The 19,876-nt window shown below is 41.1% G+C and overlaps 1 protein-coding gene across 5 annotated transcripts in view; it reads left to right on the forward strand.

Moving 5' to 3' along the window:
* The window catches only part of KITLG (KIT ligand), a 107,208-nt gene that overhangs the window by 65,945 nt on the left and 21,387 nt on the right, over window positions 1-19,876 (forward strand). For 2 of the 5 annotated variants that reach the window (XM_045291820.1, XM_045291815.1), the window contains exons 4-6: window positions 14,950-15,120; window positions 17,304-17,460; window positions 18,135-18,218. In XM_045291820.1, coding sequence (XP_045147755.1) covers window positions 14,950-15,120; window positions 17,304-17,460; window positions 18,135-18,218 — 412 coding nt within the window. The remainder of the gene's footprint in view (window positions 1-14,949; window positions 15,121-17,303; window positions 17,461-18,134; window positions 18,219-19,876) is intronic. The other 3 variants (XM_045291833.1, XM_045291827.1, XM_045291823.1) reach the window with 2 other exon arrangements.

Here is a 19,876-nt window from a genome sequence, read left to right on the forward strand (position 1 = left end):
TGAGAAACAGTAGTTTCACCGTTTTATATTTTGTTCAATAAAGTCTCCCATTATTTGGTAGCAATAATTTTTTTTACTTACCCTCATGTACATCACTTGACAACTTGCTTGTCTTTTTAATGTACATTTGAAGCACATCATGTTGTCCCATGCTGATTCATTGTACTATTTAGAGTGTCCCATAAAGTGTTCATGGGGGGTGGGTGGGTTCCATGTGGGCTGCTAAATGAAAGGTCGGAAACCCTGACCCCCCAACCCCTCGCGCTCGACTCCTGCCCAGAATTACAGTCTCAGTTCCACTCTGTCCTATAGGGTCACGATGAGTCGGTACTGACTCAATGTCAGTGAGGATCCCTTGAGTTAATTTAGAACCATATATGTTTCTCTCTGTTTGGCTCTGCCAGTCAACATCTTTCCATAATTTACCAAAAACACATTATTCATCTACCTCGTGCAAGATGTCTTCAGTTTTGAGTGATTTGTACGGACCCGCTGTCACTGAGCTGGGTGGTTCTAACTCATAGTGACCATGTAGGGCAGAGTCGAACTGCTACCTAGGATTTCCGAGGCTGTGAGTCTGTAGAAGCAGGAATCCCAATCTTTCTCCCATGGAGCAGACTTGGGTTCACACTGCTGACCTCTCACTTGGTGGTCCAATTAGTAGCCAACACTATCACCAGGGCCCCATCCATGTTATCACCAGGTTAAAATACGATAAACCCAAAGCAACCCAAAATCACTGCCATCCAGTTGATGCTGACTCCTAGTGACCCTATAGAACAGGGTAGAACTGCCTACGTGGGTTTCCAAGATCTAACTCTGTGGGTTGCGACCCCTTTGGGGGTTGAACGACCCTGAGGAACTGTATTAAAGAATCGTGGCATTAGGAAGGTTGAGAAACACTGCTTTACAGGAATAGGAACCTCGTCTTTCTCCCTCTGGGTGACTAGTGGTTTCAAACTGCCAACTTCGCAGTAACCATTTATTGAGCTCTATGGTACTGTCAGTAAGTGATGCACTGCTGACTATAGAATCTACAGTTCAAACCCACTAGCCATTCTCAATTCCATTGGAGAAAAGTGAAGCTGTAAAAATTGATAGCATGAGCAAACCAATGAGTCGGCATCAACTCGATAGCCAGGGCATCGTGTTTGTGTTTAAAAGTACCTTGCAAAGACCCCAATTGTGTCATTCAAGAGAATAATAAAGGCAATGTTCTTCCATTGGTAAGTATTTCTAATATAGAGTACCAAAATTCCTTAAGGAATGTATCCTGATGCTGAGGAAGTTCTTCTCAAGGCAAGCTATTTGCTAAGTAAATGTCTGTGCCTTTGAGTTAGAGTTGACTGGAAATAAGAATGGGGAATTGGCATCATAAAATGTAATTAGTCTAATTATTCAATTGCTCAGTAACTGGTTAGGAAAATCCATGGAGCAGGCAGTAGCTGTACCAATGGCTTCAACCTTGAAGGTGGGCAAGACTTGGCCAGTGTTTCTTCCTGTTGGGGTTGCTGTGAGTAGAGGATCCGCTTGGCGGCATGTCAGTCAACGATCAGACAATAATTGCCACAATGAGACACAGTGTTGTCCGAGTAGTACATAGATCATAAAGACCCACCCCAACTCTTGACTGTTAGCATCATTTAGGACAGTGATTCCCACTGACTGAAGGAAATCATGCTGTTCTTTGAAAAACAGCCTGTGTTAAATTGAAAATAACTACACAGATAAGTAAGTTTTGTGTTGGTGTAGTCATAGATGGTAGTACTCACATATGCCAGTATCAGTTAGGGATGGCAAGAGCCAAGCATGGCAGAAAAAAATAAAGTTGATTCGTTGTCACATTTGCCCCCTCTTGTTTCAGTAATTGAGAAAAGCCTGCTATTATCTGACGTTGGCATGCCATCTTGGCACCACCAGGGAACACTGTTCTTGGCTCCTGCAATTGGCAAGAAAAATGCGCCTGGGCGTAGGGCTTTGGCCAGAAACAGGGGTCTGACCCTTTGTTTTACCATCATTTTAAAACGTTTGCTTCTGCCAAGACCAGAGGAGCTTCACAGTCCAGAGACCCCTGATCAGTTAGTTAGCCTCCCCTGGGTTCCAGCTGCCCTTTCCTTTGTGTTTAAACAATAGAGGGTGGAGTGGAGTAGGGTGGGGGCCAGAGAGCTCTCTAAGGCCAAAGAGATCAAAGTCTACCTTAGCTACTGAACAGAAAAAAGATCCTAGAATAGAAACACTTTAATTTTTGCTTTTATTTTAAAATCAACTAAACACTCCTGAAAGGCTGCCTTAAAAGGGCCTTCTTAAAGAATTACATAGCCACTTTTCTGTCACAAATAGCAGTGTCATTAAGCAGTTAGTATTTAAGCCCAACAATAATTACCAATTCTATTTTAAACCCTTGTTGTTGCTGTGAGGTGAGCCCATTCTGACTCACAGTGACCCTTACATGACAGAGTTGAACTGCCCCGAACGGCCCCGAGGGATTTTCTAGACGGAATCCACGTGGTGAGAACGCAGACGAGAGGAGCACACACACCAGCTCTCAGGCTGAAGAACCAAAGAAAAGAGAGCCGCAAGCCTCAGGTGTCACTATTCGAGGATGCAGATGGAGCTTGGTTGAAAGACAAGAATAGAAAGATGCTTGTGCTGTATTAGCTATGCAAAGGCCTTCAACCGTGTTGATCATAACAAACCGTGGATAACAACGCAAAGAATGGAAATTCAGAGCATTTTCTTCGTCCTCCAGCACTCCCTGTGCATAGATCAAGAGGAAGTCACGTGACACTGAATGCTTCACGGCAGGTTTAAAGGGGTATGCCAGGCTCTATGATGACGTTTCACTGTACTTATTCCTCTACATGCTGACCAGATCGTGTGAGACGCTGGACTCTGTAAAGAAGAATGCAACAGCTGAATTGGAGGAAGGCTCATGAACAGCCGGAAATACAAAGATGTCACAGCCTTTCTTGCTGAGGGTGAAGAGGACCTGAAGGACATTCTAGTGAAGGGCAAAGACTACATCTAGCAAGGTTGCATCTTAACATAAAATAAAGATCGTTACAGCTGGACCAATAAAGCAGATCGTGATAAATGCATAAGAGATCGACCTCCAGGATGTCATTTTATTTGGATCCATAATCTGTGCCCATGGGATCATCAGTCAATAAATCAGACAACACATTGCATTGGACTCCTCTGCTGCACAGCATCTCTCAGAGAGGTGACTTTGAGGACAAAGGTGCTCCTCACCCAAGCTACCGTAGTTTTAACCATGTCGTATGTATATGAAAGCTGAACAATGATGAAGAATGAGGAACTGACACATTGAAATTATGGCATGGGAGGAGACTATTGAATCGCCTATGGACTGCTAGAAGAACAAACAAATCTGTCTTGGAAGACGTCCAGCCGGACTGGTCCTTAGAAGCAAGGATGGTGAGACTTCGTCTCCCAGACTTATCTGATCAGGAGGGGTCAGTCCCCATACTCAGTGTAAAGTATATTGTCAGCAAAAAAAAAGAAAGAAAGATGTTCAACCAGATGAACCACACGGTGACTGCACCAATGGGCTACAACATAGCAGCAATTATGAGGGTGGCCCAAGACCAGGCAATGTTTTGTTCTGCCATACTTAAAGTCGCTCGGAGTTGGAACAAGCTCAAGGGCACCTAATAACAAAAAATACTTGGATACTGTGTAAACCATTTTAACCCTCCTTGTTTATATACTTTGAATGAGTTTGCTCTTAGGGAACCAGAAAAGGAGCTCCCTTAACCAAGACCTTGAGAATCTGGTTTGGCACCTTTCCAAATCCTTCTTCTGAACATCTTCCCTGCTGCCACGGTTACTTTGCACCTGCTTTTCCCTGGCCCTGTGAAGTCTTTCCCAGTCCTGGCCGTTCCCTTTGTCCAGTTGATTACTGGCTCAGTCTTCAATTTTACTCCATTAAATAAGTCTTTCCTGACCTCTTTGATGAAGCCCACCCTCCTATTAGAATTAAGCACGCTTTTCATATCAATTCTAAGAGTAGGAGTTATCTATTTGTTTGACCGATTCTTTGATAATCTCCCATTAGCCTACGTCTACATTTCATGAAGGCAAGGATTATATTCTATTTTGTTTGTTATTTCTTAGATCCTCAGAGCCATATTCATGGTAGGCACCTAATAAATATTTTCCAGGGCAACAGCGGTGGGGGGGGGGGGCAGGTGTGTGAAGTGGGTAGTTAGAAAGAAAGTAAAAAAAAGAAAGAAGTGGAGAAGAAAGGAAGAGGATAAGAGCATAGGTCACCGTGGCACACGTTTAAATGGGATAGTCACCTCAAGGTTAATAGGATGGCGTGAGTGCCTATTGTGCATCCCACGGCTCATCCTGATGACATCCAGAGTCTGTCATGGTTATCTCCTCTTAGATGCCCTTGTTGTCAGGTGCCTTCAAGTCAGTTCCAAGCCGCAGTGAACCTGTGCACAACAGAGGGGACCACCGCCCAGTCCCGTGCCATCCTCACAGTTGCTCCTGTGCTCGAGCCCACAGAGAGCTCCTCAAAGAGCTGTTACTTTTAGAGACTTATCCCTTCTAGGAGTCTCTTCGTTGTAAAAGCTGTATCATGCCATTGAATAATCATGGTTCACTTGAGCCTTCTGCTCATTTTTTTCCTTAAAAAAAAACAACACATCTTATTGGGAGGGAGCGCTTACAGAAATCATATCATTTCACAATTCAATCACAGCAAACAATATCGTGCAATTGCTTCTAATCTCAGTTTCAAACCATTTTCTTCCTTCTTGAATTCCTTGATGTCACCTCCTCTTTACCCCCCTCCTCCATCATACTCCCCCAAGAACCTTATTCTACTTGTGTCTCTATAGGTTCATCAATCCTGGGCTTCGTCTCCCAAAAACCACAAAACAAACTTCACCATGCTTTCCTATAGCATCCATATTTCTTTTGTTTTGTTTTATTTATTTATTCTATTAATATCTTTATTTCTAAAAGATCAGAATTTAAAAATATATAAGGATGATGTTTTTAGTATACTAAAACCATTAACAGCAATTCCTTATGCCATCAAACATCCACTCAGTAATCAAATCTCCAGGTGTACATAAATGTCCTTTTCTTTAAAGACCACTTTATTGGGGGCTCTTACAGCTCTTATAACAATCTATACATCAATTGTATCAAGCATATTTGTACATATGTTGCCATCATTATTTTCTAAGCATTTACTTTCTTTTTGAGCTCTTGGTATCAGCTCCTCTTTATTCCCTCTTTCTCCCCCTCCCACTCTTGTGACCCTTTGATAAATTATAAATTCTTATTATTTTCGTATCTTACACTGACCGCTGCCTCCCTTCCCTCATGGTTTCTGTTGTTCATCCCCCTGAGGTATGTGGGTGTGTGTTTATGTGTCGATCATTACAAACAGTTCACCCTTCCTCTTGACTTCTCTCCACCTTTCTTCTACCCTCCTGGTATCGATACTCCTATTTCTGTTCCTGATGGATTTATCTGACCTGGATTCCGTGTGTCGTTAGCTCATATCTATACCTGTGTACATGCTTTGGTCTAGCCTGCGTGAAAGGCAGCACTGAGGTCATGATAGTGGGGGATGAGGAAGCCTCAAGGAACCAGAGGAATATTGTGCGTTTCATTGGTGCTATACTGCGCCCTGGTTGACTTCCTTATGACCCTTCTGTGAGGGGATGTTCCACGGTCTACAGATGGGTTTGGGGTCTCTCCTCCGACCCCCTTCATTCTAAACAATGTGGGGTTTTGTTTGTATGTTTGTTTTGGGTCTTTGATGTCTGTTACCTGATCCCGTCGACACCTCATGATCACACAGGCTAGTGTGCTTCTTCCATGTGGACTTGTTGCTTCTCTGTTGGATGGCTGCTTGCTTGTTAAACATCAAGCCTTTAAGACCCCACACACTATATCTTTTGAGATAGCAATCAGATTTCTTCACCACATTTGCTTAGGCATCCATTTGTCTTCAATGATCATAGTATCCATACTTCTGTATTTTCTTCTTGTGGACGAGTATCAAGCAGGACCATATTATAAGAACTATTTGTTCTTAAAATGGAGTTGGGATTTAGTGCGAGCCCAGAAACTCCATTCCCGGATCGATGTTTATTATCTGTCTTTGACTCCCCTTAGAGACCTCCTTGCTAGTTTATGGTAGAGAATTCTATTGATCATCTCATTGGAGCATAAGAATCATCCATTAATAGTGTTAATGATTACCCCCTGGTACTAATTTTTAAAACACTTTTGAGAGAGGGATATTGGACTAATGTAGGCTAACAGCATATTGCAATACCTGAATTTTTCACCTGTACAGAATAAACTCTTATGTAGTTGGGCACTATTAACACAAACAATGGGAGTTGGTTGTTGGGCAAAATTTACAATAATATTCGCTGACAGTGTCCATCACAGGTTTTCCCGAATAACAGATATCTTAATATAGCATATAGGGCATTGATGTAATAATTCAATGTTTGTGTGCCTGCTGATGGTTCAGTATTCCTGGTATTGCTGTCTTCTTTAAACACTATGAATTTGCAGTTAAATTCTCAGATTACAGGTGTGTTTGGGGTAAACACATAGTGGAATTTCCACATCAACTCCCTCTGGTCTGGCTTTTGGAGTGTGTTGTCTGCCTTGAAGATCCAGGATTCAATGCCCCAGCCTATGGCACTTGGCCTCAGTTCCCAGGATGTGGACAGAAACTCAGGCCAGTGTAGCTCATTAGGTGGCCATTACCAGGCATACTCCTCCCTTAGAGTCCTAAAAATGTTGTTAATCATTTTTTCCTCCACTTGAAAGTAGATCCCCTTTTTCTTCTGGTAACTATTTTTATCTGTATACAAAAATTGGGGACTTGTTCTTTTCCAGTTCATTAAGGCTGAAATCAAATTCTTGAGTTTAATGTTCATGAATCTCCAAAATCATGCCCCACCTTCACCATGTAACCTTAATCCCTGTTATTTTCCAGCACAAATCTGCCACCACAACCAAATGTCTCTTCAAGTCGCCAAACTTACTCTCCAGTTCAAGGCGTGGTTAGTGTGGTTTCCCCCAGCCAGTGTGCCCTTGCCATCCACTCATCCAAATTTGATCCCCAGAATCTTGAGACATCTTGGGGTATAAAACATCTTCGCATTCATCTATCTCCAGGTTAGCTTCTTTCCCACAAGGCCATTCAACACTGCTCCAGATCACACCGTCTTCCCCTCCTATCATTTGGCTAGTAAAAATGGACCCCACACCTACTCTTGGCTGAGCATTTTGTATGGTAGGCCACACATTGGGCTGCTAACCACAAGGTCAACAGTTCAAAACCATCAACCATTCTATAGAGAAAGTTGAGGCTTTCTACTCCCTTAAGGAGATTGAGTCTCAGAATCCCAAAGAGTCCGTTCTACTCTGACCTGTCCATCACTGTGAAGCAGTGTTGCCTGAATGGCAGTGAGTTAGAGGTGAAGTGGCCATCAATACTCCTATGGTGCCTGCTCTTGAGTTTCTCTTGAATTTGTCCCAAGAGTATTCATTCTGGAGAGATGACCACATAAAACAGTTTAATACCTTCTGTATTAATATGCTTACCTCAAAGTGCTGTTGTGATAAGTTCTTAATATATGAAAGCCTTAAGTTATGCAAATGATAGTCATCAGATGTCATTATTATCATTAATATTTTATTGTTTTACTTTCTCTTTTTTACTGAATGTTAATATCTGATGACTGGAGATCAGTTTTTCCCTCCTTTTATTTCCAAGCACTTTTCAGAAACATTGGTGTATGCAGTTAGTTAGCTACTCAGAAGCTCCCAAGTAATTTCCAAATCTTGAAGAAATCTCTCTCAGTTGTTAAAACTCCATTAGTTCTCACTTCAGCAGTAAACTCAAAGTCAAATTTTAAAAAATCGTTTTATTGGCAGCTCTTTCAGCTCTTTTAAACAATCCATACATCAATTGTATCAAGCACATGTGTACATACCCTGCCATCATCATTTTCTAATAATTTTCTTTTTGTTTGAGCCCTTGGTATTAGTTCCTCTTTTTTCCTTCCTTCCCCCACCCTCCCACCTTTGTGACCCCTTGATAAATTATAAATAATTTTTATTTTCATATCATACACCATGCGCTGTCTCCCAGCACCCACGTCTGTTGTTTGTCCTGTGCGCGTGCATGTGTGTGTGTGTGTGTGTGTTTTACTTCGATCACTGTGATAGGTTCCCCTGTTCTCTACCCTCGGTATCGTCGCTCTGGCCAGGCCTCTCTTTCCAGGCACTTCTGGGTGGACTGGAGCCTCGGCGGAGGAACCTTTTGGTTAGCAACTGATTGCACCCACCTTTTTCACCCCTCAGGAATTCCTCCGCGAGCATTCGATTTTTATAAAACTTACAGTTAAAAGTGTGAGTCACCAACCTAAGTTATTCTAGATAGACTAAAACTTTCCCAGGATAGATTTTGAAAGTGAAACACCTTAAAATTAAGTCGAGTGAACATTTTCATTTTTTAGTCACACTAGCCCCACTTCAGGTAAATTTCGGCTTTATTTTGTTTTGTTTTTAATTAAAAATCAGGTCAATTGGCTGAAAAGGTTTAACGTGCCATTATTCTTCATGAATTGGATAAACACATGAGAATACATAATGAGAATCTAGAAATGGACAAAACATACTTTATCGCTGTTTCATTGATGAACTTTGCCCTACCTTCGGTAGCTATTTCTAGTGAAGAATAGCTGCCGTCTTGGACAACACAGATCTGACAACCCCTCAGCTTCACAGCCAGGGCAGAGGAAGCGCTGGAGAGGTGAAGCATCTTGACTTGAGTCATGAAGTCAGTTGCCGGAGTCGAGACTGGAAGCAGACCTCTAGTTCATCGCTGTGGCTTTCACTCCGCATTCTGGTCCTTCCTCCCTGTGCTATTTCTGCCGGTCCGTAGCCATTTATAGGCCTGCCCAAGGAAATAACACGTATTTCCATTGTTTGGGTTGATGACTGCCCTAATCAGGTTAGGGTTTCTACATCACTGTAACTCAAACAAGAAAATGCCAAAGTCAAAGTTTAAAGTACAGACTGAAGACACAAAGCAATCGTTCAAGGGGATGATGAGAGTCAGTTATTCCCCAAAAGGAGTTAAGATTTTTGATTTGGAGATGCTCGTAATGTGAACCCGCAATGTTACAGTTTGCAAATCGTTTCACATCTCCCTACGCCTTGGGGTGTCCCCTGCAGGCAGCGGGGTGTTCAACATCCTGGCCAGAGGAGTGCAAACCCCAGAAGGATGATAAAGGAAGTCTCACAATGGCAGCTCAATGAACATTTCTTGATTTGTTTGTCGCGATTGCTTAGAGATCATTGCTTTCATCAGTAGGGTTCTAGATTCATTTAAATGAAGCAGGAAGACTCGCTGCCAATCTCAAGAGATAGCTTCATTGATCCTGAGGGCCAAGGTGCCAGAGTACAGATGCGAGGCCAGATGAGACATGGTGAATCTGCAGATTGATATATCTACATATCCCAGCCTGTGCTCCTTGATTATAGAAACCAGACGCCAGTGACTCAGCTCCGATTCATGGCAACCCCGTGTGCATCAGAGCAGAACGGTTTACTACGGAGGGTTTTTTGTTTTGTTTTAAATCATTTTATAGGGGCTCTTATATCACCATCCATCCATCCATCCATCTATACATTGTGTCAAGCGCATTTGTACATGTGTTGCCATTATCATTTTCAAAACATTTTCTTTCTATTTGAGCCCTTGGTATCAGCTCATGCCCCCCCCCCCCATGAACCCTTGATCATTTATTATTATTATTTTTTATGTCTTACATCGACTACTGTCTATCTTCAACCATTTTTCTGTTATTCATCCCCCTGGGAGGGGGCTCTATGTTGATCATTATGACCGGTTTCCCCTTTCCCCGTGCACCGTCCCCTCCCCCTCCATTTCCCATGAGAAAGTCCCAGGACTTTTTGTGGAGGCATGTCTGGGTGAAGGCAGAGCTCCTACCTTTTCATTTGTAGTTGAGTGTGTTAGCTTTTGCAACAGAGAGTCAGTCTGCTTTGACTGTACTTCTGATTGCAAAACAAAACAAAGTAAAACAAACAAACAAAAACTGGACAAATGAGTTCTACACTTGTTGTCTTTGGAATTTACTGGGACAAGTTGCTTTATTGCTCTAGGTCTTGATTTTCCCATTATTCTGTGATCCACATAAAATGGCTGTCGATTCTTTTAATTGCTCAGACCAGGAGGTCCTTGGAAGCTGGAAGAGCCAGAAGAGAGAAAGGAATGCTTTGTTCCTTGGCCATTCATACCTCTGATTCTGGCAACACTGATATTTAACAGACGTTAAAGATACAAAACAAACAATCAAACTGGGTGCTAAGACTTGTAATTAGATTAGTTAGATTAGAAGAATGGCTGGATACTCCTGGAATATTCCTCAGAGGCCTCCCAGTTTAGGAGCCAGGGCTTTTCTCCCTCAGAATTTCCCATTGATGTTTCACTCTAGCACTTGTAGAGGGCGCTCTGCTCACCTCAGGGCAAGTAAGGCAGTCCTCAGGTATCTAAGCGGAGCTATCAAATGGAAAGGAGGACAAAGTACATCAATGATGAAATGTTATCATAGCTTCTGTCCACTTTGCGCTTATAATGCCAGAAAGCTTATGTTATTGTTCGAAATCCAACCCAGGTAGAATAAGTTGCCAAGTCATAAGGCAGGAGTGGAGAGGTGTGATTGACTTTGCAAGTCCCCCGCCTGTTCTCCTAGCACATGGCTTAGTTCAGTCCGTGTTCATCGCTGCTAGAACCTCAGAGGTGGCGGGTAACACACCTTACAGAGTCCCTATATAATTATATATATGTGTATGTGTGCATATACAGACACACACACACACCTTTGGTCTTTGAATATGCATGGTTAATGTCATTGTTAATCTTGCAACCGAAAAACAAAAACAAACACCACTGCTCTTGTGAACAGAACAGAGGAGAAGTGAATTCAGCGGGATCTCTTGGGCTATGATTGTTTATAGGAGCAGACTGCCAGCCCTCTCTTCCCCAGTGGCACTGAGTACACTTGAACTTGCCAGTCTCGTGGTTTTTAATCCAGCACAAGCTGTTGCAGCACCTAGGGCCCTGCCCAGTTTGAAAGGCGCTCATATTTCTAGTTCTATCTGGCATACTTTCCATTGCATTCATTTTCTTTCCTTAGGTCTTTTACGTCATCATTTAGTGAAAGCTCAGTGAAACTTTAAAGTCTCCAGAGAAGTGTACAGCTTTAGCCAAGCTTTCCATGGCAGTGGCAAGGTTATTGGTTCAAGCCTGTCGGTTTCCTCAGTATTGGAGGTGCATACATGTTATACACCTAAGGAACTAGAAATTAAAACGTGGTTCCAGCAGTCCTAGCTACAGCAAACACTGGACCCATTGCTGTGCGGTCAGTCCGGCTCACGGTAACGGGGTGTGTGGCAGTGGAATGGCTCCAGAAGGCCTTCCAAGCTCTGACTTTTCAGAAACAATTTGACAAGCCTTTCTTTTCAGGTGCTTCTGGGTGCCTTTGAGTTTGAACTGCCACCCTCCTATTAGGAGTCAAGGACATAATTCTTTTAGAACCACCCGGGGTACTCCTAGCCAGAGCTGTAATCATTAGCCCAGAAAGTGTAAGACAGCAGCTACCAACAAAGAAATGGAGAGTCTGGAGTCCAGGAAAATCCAGTTTCCTCTTCAAAGCAAGGACTGTGTTTTTTCTTTTGGAAACTGTGTGTACGAGTGAATAAAGCAAGTTACATCTTCTTGGAGAATATATACTACTGTCCACCTCTCCTCTTTGACATCTTGTGTGACTTTTGTCAGAAGTCTTAACTCTTCGCCTTCTTCAACAGCAAAGAAGTGCTCTTGAATCTCACACGTTTCTCACACTGAATGGTATGAGTTAATAACAGTAGATAACGATAATGTGTATGTAGAACTATTTGTGTTTACGGTGCTGTATGAAAGAGAAGAGGTAATGATAATTTTGTCATTTATTAAGGTAAAAGAAAAATTACATTTACTTTACACTCTCTCATCACCCACTTCATAATCCTCATCTTGGGAATATTAGAAGGCAGGAAAAACATCAGTTTACAAATCAAATCCTTCATCCATGGTCGTGTGTTCTCTTCACAAATCATTGACTATGTTCAATTAAAAAGAAAAGACGAAACTACTTGACAGTCTAGTCAAAATGAGTTTTCTCCCTTACAGGCTCGCCAAGGTAGACTGACATATACTTTTGTATTTACCTCAGTTTTATGTTTAATAAATCAAAGAACTGTAAAAGGCTAACATAGCTGGTGAAACAAATGAATGAAAATAGAGAACCAACCTTGAGTTGAGTAGGCAGTCGTTTTCAAGAAAATTGTGGCACAATCAAGAAGAAATAATAAATGAATTAAGAATTCAAAATCTTTAAAAACATATATCTCAGCATCATAGTATTATAGTTTTCAAGAAGTTCATGTCCACAATCAATGAATTGTTCAGGATTGTCAGCAGACATTAAGGTATGGTTTTCATGACTTAATCATAAGAAATCATAGGTTTGAAGGTTAAAATGGTTTTACTGGAAAAGTTGATTTCTGGAGACTGTGGTTTAGGTCTGTGAAAATAGCGAGGGTGGGGAAGGAGTTGTTAGAGTTAAGTAGGGTCTAGACTACAAAATGTAAACACGGAGTTCCTTTGAAAATAGAGATAAACAGAAGTGGCAGTAAGCACTCTAGAGTCCCTGAGTTTAAAATAAGAAACAAGCAAATGCAGGCAGGGCCACCTCTTTTCCACCTTAACCACAAAGAAAGAAAGAATCCTGAAGGAACGCGTGCATTTACGGCAAAGGCCACAGAGTCAGAGTGCCCGAGGTCAAAACCAGAGCGTTTGGTTTTGGTTTTTCCTTGTCGACTGTTAGAAGAGGCTAGGCAAAGATATTCATTTAAAAAATGAATTTAAAGAGATTAATATGTGGTATCTACTTGACACATAAAATGTCCATTTTGCAAATGAATGATAGCCCATCTTACAGATACTATTTTAACTCTATTTGTAATATGTGCCATTTCATATTCCAACCCCATTGCTCTCAAGTCCATTCTGATCCATTGTTACAGCTGTTCCAAGGCTATAAATCAGCGGTTCTCACCTTCCTGATGCCGCGACCCTTTCTTACAGTTCCTCATGAGGTGGGGACCCCCAACCATAACATTATTTTTGTTGCTACCTCATAGCTGTAATTTTGCTACTGTTATGAATTGTCATGTAAATATCTGATATGCAGGATTTATTTTCATTGTTACAAATTGAACATAATAAAAGCATAGTGATTCATCACAAAACAATATGTGATTATATTGTGAAAGATTTCTTTCTAATGACAAATAAATGAAATTTTGTCTTGAAGTGTGGTGTAGCATGGGTAACAGTCTGCACTCCAGGGACTCATATGTGGGTGTATCTGCATGTTGGCAAGCCTGCCTGGAGACGGATAGAGGAGCGGTGTCTCAGTCCCTAAGACCATGGGAAATATGTGTTTCCCGATGGTCTTAGGTGACCCCTGTGTAAAGGTCGTTCGACCCCCCCAAAGGGGTCACGACCCACAGGTTGAGAACCACTGCTATAAATCTTTTCAGGATCAGATAGCCTCTTCTTTCTTCTGCGGAGGGGATGGTGAGTTTGAATTACCCACCTTGTGGTTAACAGTCCACCCCTCACCTGGTAGCATTGCCAGGATCAGACAAACTTGATTTAAAGAGAATTAGCATTGCCCAACTGGTGGCCTAAGGAGTTGGTGGCACAGTGGTTACTTTTTGGGCTGCTGAACACAAGGTCTCCATGGGAGAAAGAGGAAGCTTCCTACTTCTGTAAAGATTTAGTCTTGGAAACCGACAGAGCCAGTTCTACCCTGTCTTCCAGGGTCATGATGCGTCGGAATCCACTCAATAGCGGTGAGTTTTTGAGTTCATACTTGACTCCGTGGTTTGAGCTTCTGATCACTGGGCAGGGCTAGCTTCACAAATGGGAGGCATCCGCCCTCTGACAGGACTTAGCTTGCACTATAAGGACCCTATACTTGAATAATTGCTTGATGTTCAACTTGATGTTCTTAATCGTTTAGAACAAGGGTCCACACATTTTCATTTTGTACTAGGCCATGAAGTAGCTGATCCTATCACTAGGCAACATGACTTTTTCTCTCTTAGGTCACATTTCTACCAGGGTGGTGGTGGTTATAAATAATCTCATGCATTTGTTGACGCAGAAGCCTTGACATTTTTTAAACATGTTATTAGCTGCCACGTCCACTTGGTCCCATGACCCCGGGAGACCTCACTCATGATGGAATAAAACGCTGCCAGGTCCTGCATGGGACCCTGGATGGGCTGTGTGAGCTACAGAGTTTTTGCTGATTGAGTTTTAATCACTCGGCCTCTCTTCGTAAAGTTCCTTAGAAAATCAGGCATTGTTAATCCATTGTTTTATAGTGCGTTCTATCCCTCCCTTTCTCCCCTCCCCCAAAGACTGGCAATTCTTTGAATGGTAGTACTCTCTCTCACAGCTGTTTTGTGTCATTCCCTCTGTGCCTGACGCTCTTCTGAGACTACAGAAAATAAACAATACATATTGCTAAATAACTATTCCTTCTAAAGGGTAAATATTGACTCTGTCTTATCTTGATTTTCTTCCACAGAAGAGCAAACCCTCCAGCTCGTCTGTCATCGTCATGCACTTGTACATTTGGAAGCAGACTAGTTAGTCTCCAATTAAGCAAAATCCCAGAACTAATCTGTTATAGGAAAATTCTTTGTCCACAAGTCAATGACTGAATCACTGTTGGCTTTGAAAGGTGCTCCGAGTTTACTGTACTTAAAATCCTTTTCATTTTTTTGCAGCCTAGTCATTGTTGGATAAGTGAGATGGTGAGACAGTTGACATTCAGCTTGACTGATCTTCTGAGCAAGTTTTCAAGTATTTCTGAAGGCTTGAGCAATTATTATATCATAGACAAACTTGTGAAGATAGTGGATGACCTGGTGCTGTGTGTGGATGAAAACTTATCTACAGTAAGCTTCTATTCATTGAGATCGTTCTTCCTGTTATTTTCTGAAACCTATGCTAAATGGTGGGGGCATGCAGGGGCATTTTTGCTTGTGCAATTTTGAACTTTAAAATATTTTAAAGTCAAGTACAAAAGTATTTTTAGTTATGCTGCTGGGCTGAAATGAGTATTATTTCTTTAATGTTTTCACTTAGCATAAAGACAAAATGTATTCACTGCAATATAAATAAAAAAGCTCCATCTTTTTCTTTATTTTATAAAATAACAAGGTCTTCAAAACTTTGCCATTAGGTTGAAAATGTTCATAGATGTTTAGTTGGAAAATTGCCTCTCGTGAGCACTGATATTTTACCCTTTTATTCATAGTGTTGGTGTGTTAGGTCTGGTTGTCTAGAGAAACAAATCCAGTGACACCCATATATGTATAAGAAAGACCTTTATATAAAGAAGTAATGATGTCTCAAGCAATCATCCCAGCCAAGGCAAACTCAATTCCATCAGTCCAATCGTAGTTCCAACTCCGTCACACAGAACTGCCCCAGAGAGTTTGTTAGGCTGTACCCTTCAGGGGAGCCAGTTGCCAGGTCTCCTGCAAAGTGACTGGTGAATTCACACTGGTTAACAGCCAAGTGCATAACCAATGGACTACCGGGGCTCCTCAGTCTCCCTATAGGTCACAAGGAAAGGCATTTTTGACACCTCCAAGGCATTTGAGAATTGGCTGTTACCACATTTGGGAAACAGGCATGACAATGATGTGAGCTCTAAGGTAAGGTGAACAGATTTTAACACTGGTAAAGCGGGACAAAAGCAGGACACCATTGATAAAACTCATATCCTGGCGAAATAGCCACATGGCAGCGAAAACTGTATACCCTAGCTTGTCGTGCATTCTTTCCAAAAATCGAGACTTTTTTAAAATGCCGCAGGACGCGGGAAGAATTGTTAAAAATCGGGACGTCTGGTCACCTTACTCTAAGTCTATAAAGACATTGTAACCCAGAGATGAAGAGTGAGTTTGGGGATTCAAATCCTAATCCTGTCATTTATCCACTTTCTAAACTTAATCCCTCGGTGCCTCATTGTATGTCTAGAATGAGGACCTCCTCACAGATTCCATCTAATGTTGACATTAGGTGACATGTGGTGAGTGCTTTAATATTGTGTCTTGAAATAAAAATGGCATTACTTATTATTCATCGTGCTGGGTCTCTGATAAAATAAAGTTCAGGAGACCTCTTTGGTAGAGCCCAAAGGGCTAGGATATAGGATACAGGACTTGTAGAAATTAAACCTAAAGTTGTAAACGTAAGTCTGGAATGTACCTTCTCTTCCTCCATCTATTCATTTCTGGCTAACACCTGTCTCATTTTTGTACTCCACTCTCTGAACTCTTAGAATACCAGGAACCTAATCCCTGTATTTTTCAATATCTATTGTTTTATTTAACGAACCCTGGTGATGGTGTACATGCGTCGGCTAAAAACCAGGTGGGCATTTCAAAGCCACCATCCTTTCCTCCTAAAAAATGAACCTTTCTCCTTCCTAAAGTTTGACAGCCTCAGAAACCCGGGCACGAGCCCTACTCTGCCCTACGGGGTCGTTGTAAGTCAGATTTGAGTCAATGGCAGTAGGTTATAGTATCACTTTCTAATTTCTGAAATCAGAATGTATCTTGCCATCAATGAAATCTTAGAATTATCATCTCATTGATATCATGTCACTTCAGAGAGTGTGCTGAGGGCCAAGCTTTTCTTAGACACCTTTTGTGTGGACTTGAACATTAAAGGACTAATAGATAAAATAATTTAATTAGAATCTACTACATAGAACTCCCAAGTTTTGTGTGTATTAACTCACTCACTCTCTAAAAAAAAACTCTCAGAAACACTACCTGTAATCTCGTAGGTTCCAGCCCGAACACCATAACTCGGAAGCATATGTTCCTAAATATTTGGCATAATCTTCCCAGCATTGCCATTTAATGAACACTAATCATCTTTTAATTCCCAACACAAATGTTATTTCTTTCATCTTGCCTGTTGTACCCAAGTTTTTGTGGCTTCCACTTCTTATAAAAAATACTTAGGTATTTAGAGTCTGTGTATTGTGTTGACCAAAGTTAAGTCTGTGGGACTACTTGAAATTATAAAGCTGGATCTTGTCTTTTTCTTTCTTTCTTTCTAGAATGTAATAAAAGGATCTAAGAACCCAGAACCCAGGCTATTTACTCCGGAAGAATTCTTTAGAATTTTTAATAGATCCATAGATGCCATCAAGGACTTTTCAAAGACTTCTGAAATTAGCGACTGTGCGCTTTCTTCAACATTAAGTCCTGCGAAAGGTAAGACCTATAAGCACCTCCACTTTAAATATAATTAGGAAGCTTGATTCTTAAATGTGTAATCTACCTCAGAATCAAATACTTGTGTAGCTGTGAAAACATGTGTGTGTGTTAATGTATAAAAGGCATGAGAAACTGCTGGTTGTGGATTTGCCGCTTTTTCAAGCCCAAACAGCAATTGTCATTTTTAAATGAAAGCTTTGTTTGTAAGTAAATAGTATATAAGATAGTACCTCATATTTTTCTCTTACTTGATATTTGCTGTTGAAAATATTTTTATTTAAAACAAGATTTTCCTTCACCCCAGTCTCCTTGGTGTTTCCTTCTCAAATCATTTTCCTAGAAGAGTCTTACCTCTGGGTTTTTTCTCTCACTGGGTCTCTGTAATGCAAAGCCTTAGTTTTCTTGTCTTCTCATTGTTTTTAAGTGATGAATCACTAGCAACTTGTCATTTTATTATATTCCTTACCATAGGTATGCAATCAAACGTTGCTCTAAAAGGTAACTGTGGTGAATCCCATTCATGAAATAAAAGAGTTTGAAATAAATAGCGTCTGAATCATCTAGATTTGAGAAGCATACCTGTAAAAGTACTCTGATATTGCACTTCACCTTTTGGGGACTCTGTGGGTCAAGCACCCTGCAGCACTGACACATTATTGCTTTCTATTCAGATTCCAGGGTCAGTGTCACAAAACCATTTATGTTACCCCCTGTTGCAGCCAGCTCTCTTAGGAATGACAGCAGTAGCAGTAATAGTAAGTACAAATATCTGATTTAATGCATGCATGGCTCCAGTTAGCATCCACCGGAGTATTGCATGGGCTTGCAAGGAAAATTATTAATATCGATCCTGTTCTGTTACTGTTCTTCCTGTTACAACCCTCCTGAGAATCAAATATAAGTTCCGTAAGACTGGTTTCCCTAGAGCTTGAGATCATGTTTAGAGAATTTGGTCAATAACTAAATTTGCTTAGATGATTTTAAATAAGACCTGGAGATCCATTTAGAAATAAGACTTAGCGGCTTTGCAGATTTCAGCTACATTTGGCATGACATTCGCCTTTTATCATGGAAAGTGCAAATGCTGGTTGAGTAGCACTCTTGTAAGAACACTTTCAGGTTTGTGTAGATACAAATATCAGTATTTCCTGGTGTGGATTTGGAAATTTTGATAGCCTTTTTTTACACTACAAAATCACATGTTGGAAAATGCCTCTTTTTCTGAAATTTCTGTCTTGTTTGGCCAACAGCCCATTTTCCTGGGAGACTATGTCTTCCTTTCAAATCCAGGAAAAGGCTACTATCAAAGTCACTGGATTTATAAAATTTATAGACCCTCAAGCTTCCTGGACACTATGGGAGAAAAGAAAGCCATCCTGTGTTTTTAGCTAAGAAAGTAATTTTTAAAGAATTCCTATTGGAGCATTCTCATTTTTTTCAGAAACCTGGAAGTTTTATTTATAAAAAAGGAGCAAGTAATTCAATACAATAAAAATAATTAAAGTAATTAAGCCACAAAATAACTCCAAACCCATTGCCCTCCAGTCAATTCTAATTTAATACAACCCTAGAGGACAGAGTGGAACTGCCCTCTTACGTCAGTCTCGAGAGGACTGGTCCACACACTTCCTTTCCAGTTAGCGGCGGAGCATGCCAACCACTGCACCACCAGAGCTCCTTATGGAACTCGCTGTCATTCTGAAAGTTAAAAATAAATAAATAAAAGTACAACTCAAAAACTCGACTTTTGGGGCTATCACTATTATTATTTTAGCCCCCGAAATCTAACTTGTACTGAGATGAAGCGACTTATCATTTTATTTAAGTTCTAACTTGATGGGCTCACATTGACAACAGCAACTGTAAAGACCAGAGGCAGAGGGGACAGTGTGATTCTGTGATTGGAGACGAGCTGCTGGGCAGAGGAGGGCAAGGGTGGCCACACCTTTACAGAGCCTGTGCCAACGGGTCCGTGTCCCTACATGGAGACATTCCTAGTTTTTTGAAAAAGTGAATAGGTGTACATTTCCCTGCAGATAGATTAATAGTGCACTGGAGATCTTATACCATATGGAATATTTCCGATGGAGAAGCTCCTCCTCCAGCACAGAGTCACATCGGATCACCGTTTCTGAAGCCATCGGGCCTGCATGTGCTCTCAGCTATTAAGAACTTTTCTACTTGCTGTAGGCTTTACTCAGGACCTCTAATATCTTTTCAACAAATTGACTTTTTGGGCATCTTAAAATCTCTGTTTACATTTAATTGATTCCTAATCTTTATTAATTCTTTTTTTCGACTTTGAATTTAGCTTGCTCGATTGTTCTAGCTTTTAAAAAAATCATTTTATTGGGGAGATCACACAACTCTTATCACAATCCATACATCCATCCATTGTGTCAAGCGCATTTGT

This window comes from Echinops telfairi, unplaced genomic scaffold, assembly GCF_000313985.2.
Source record: "Echinops telfairi isolate 266 unplaced genomic scaffold, ASM31398v2 ScPeMD7_2;HRSCAF=8, whole genome shotgun sequence".
Lineage (NCBI taxonomy): Eukaryota > Metazoa > Chordata > Mammalia > Afrosoricida > Tenrecidae > Echinops > Echinops telfairi.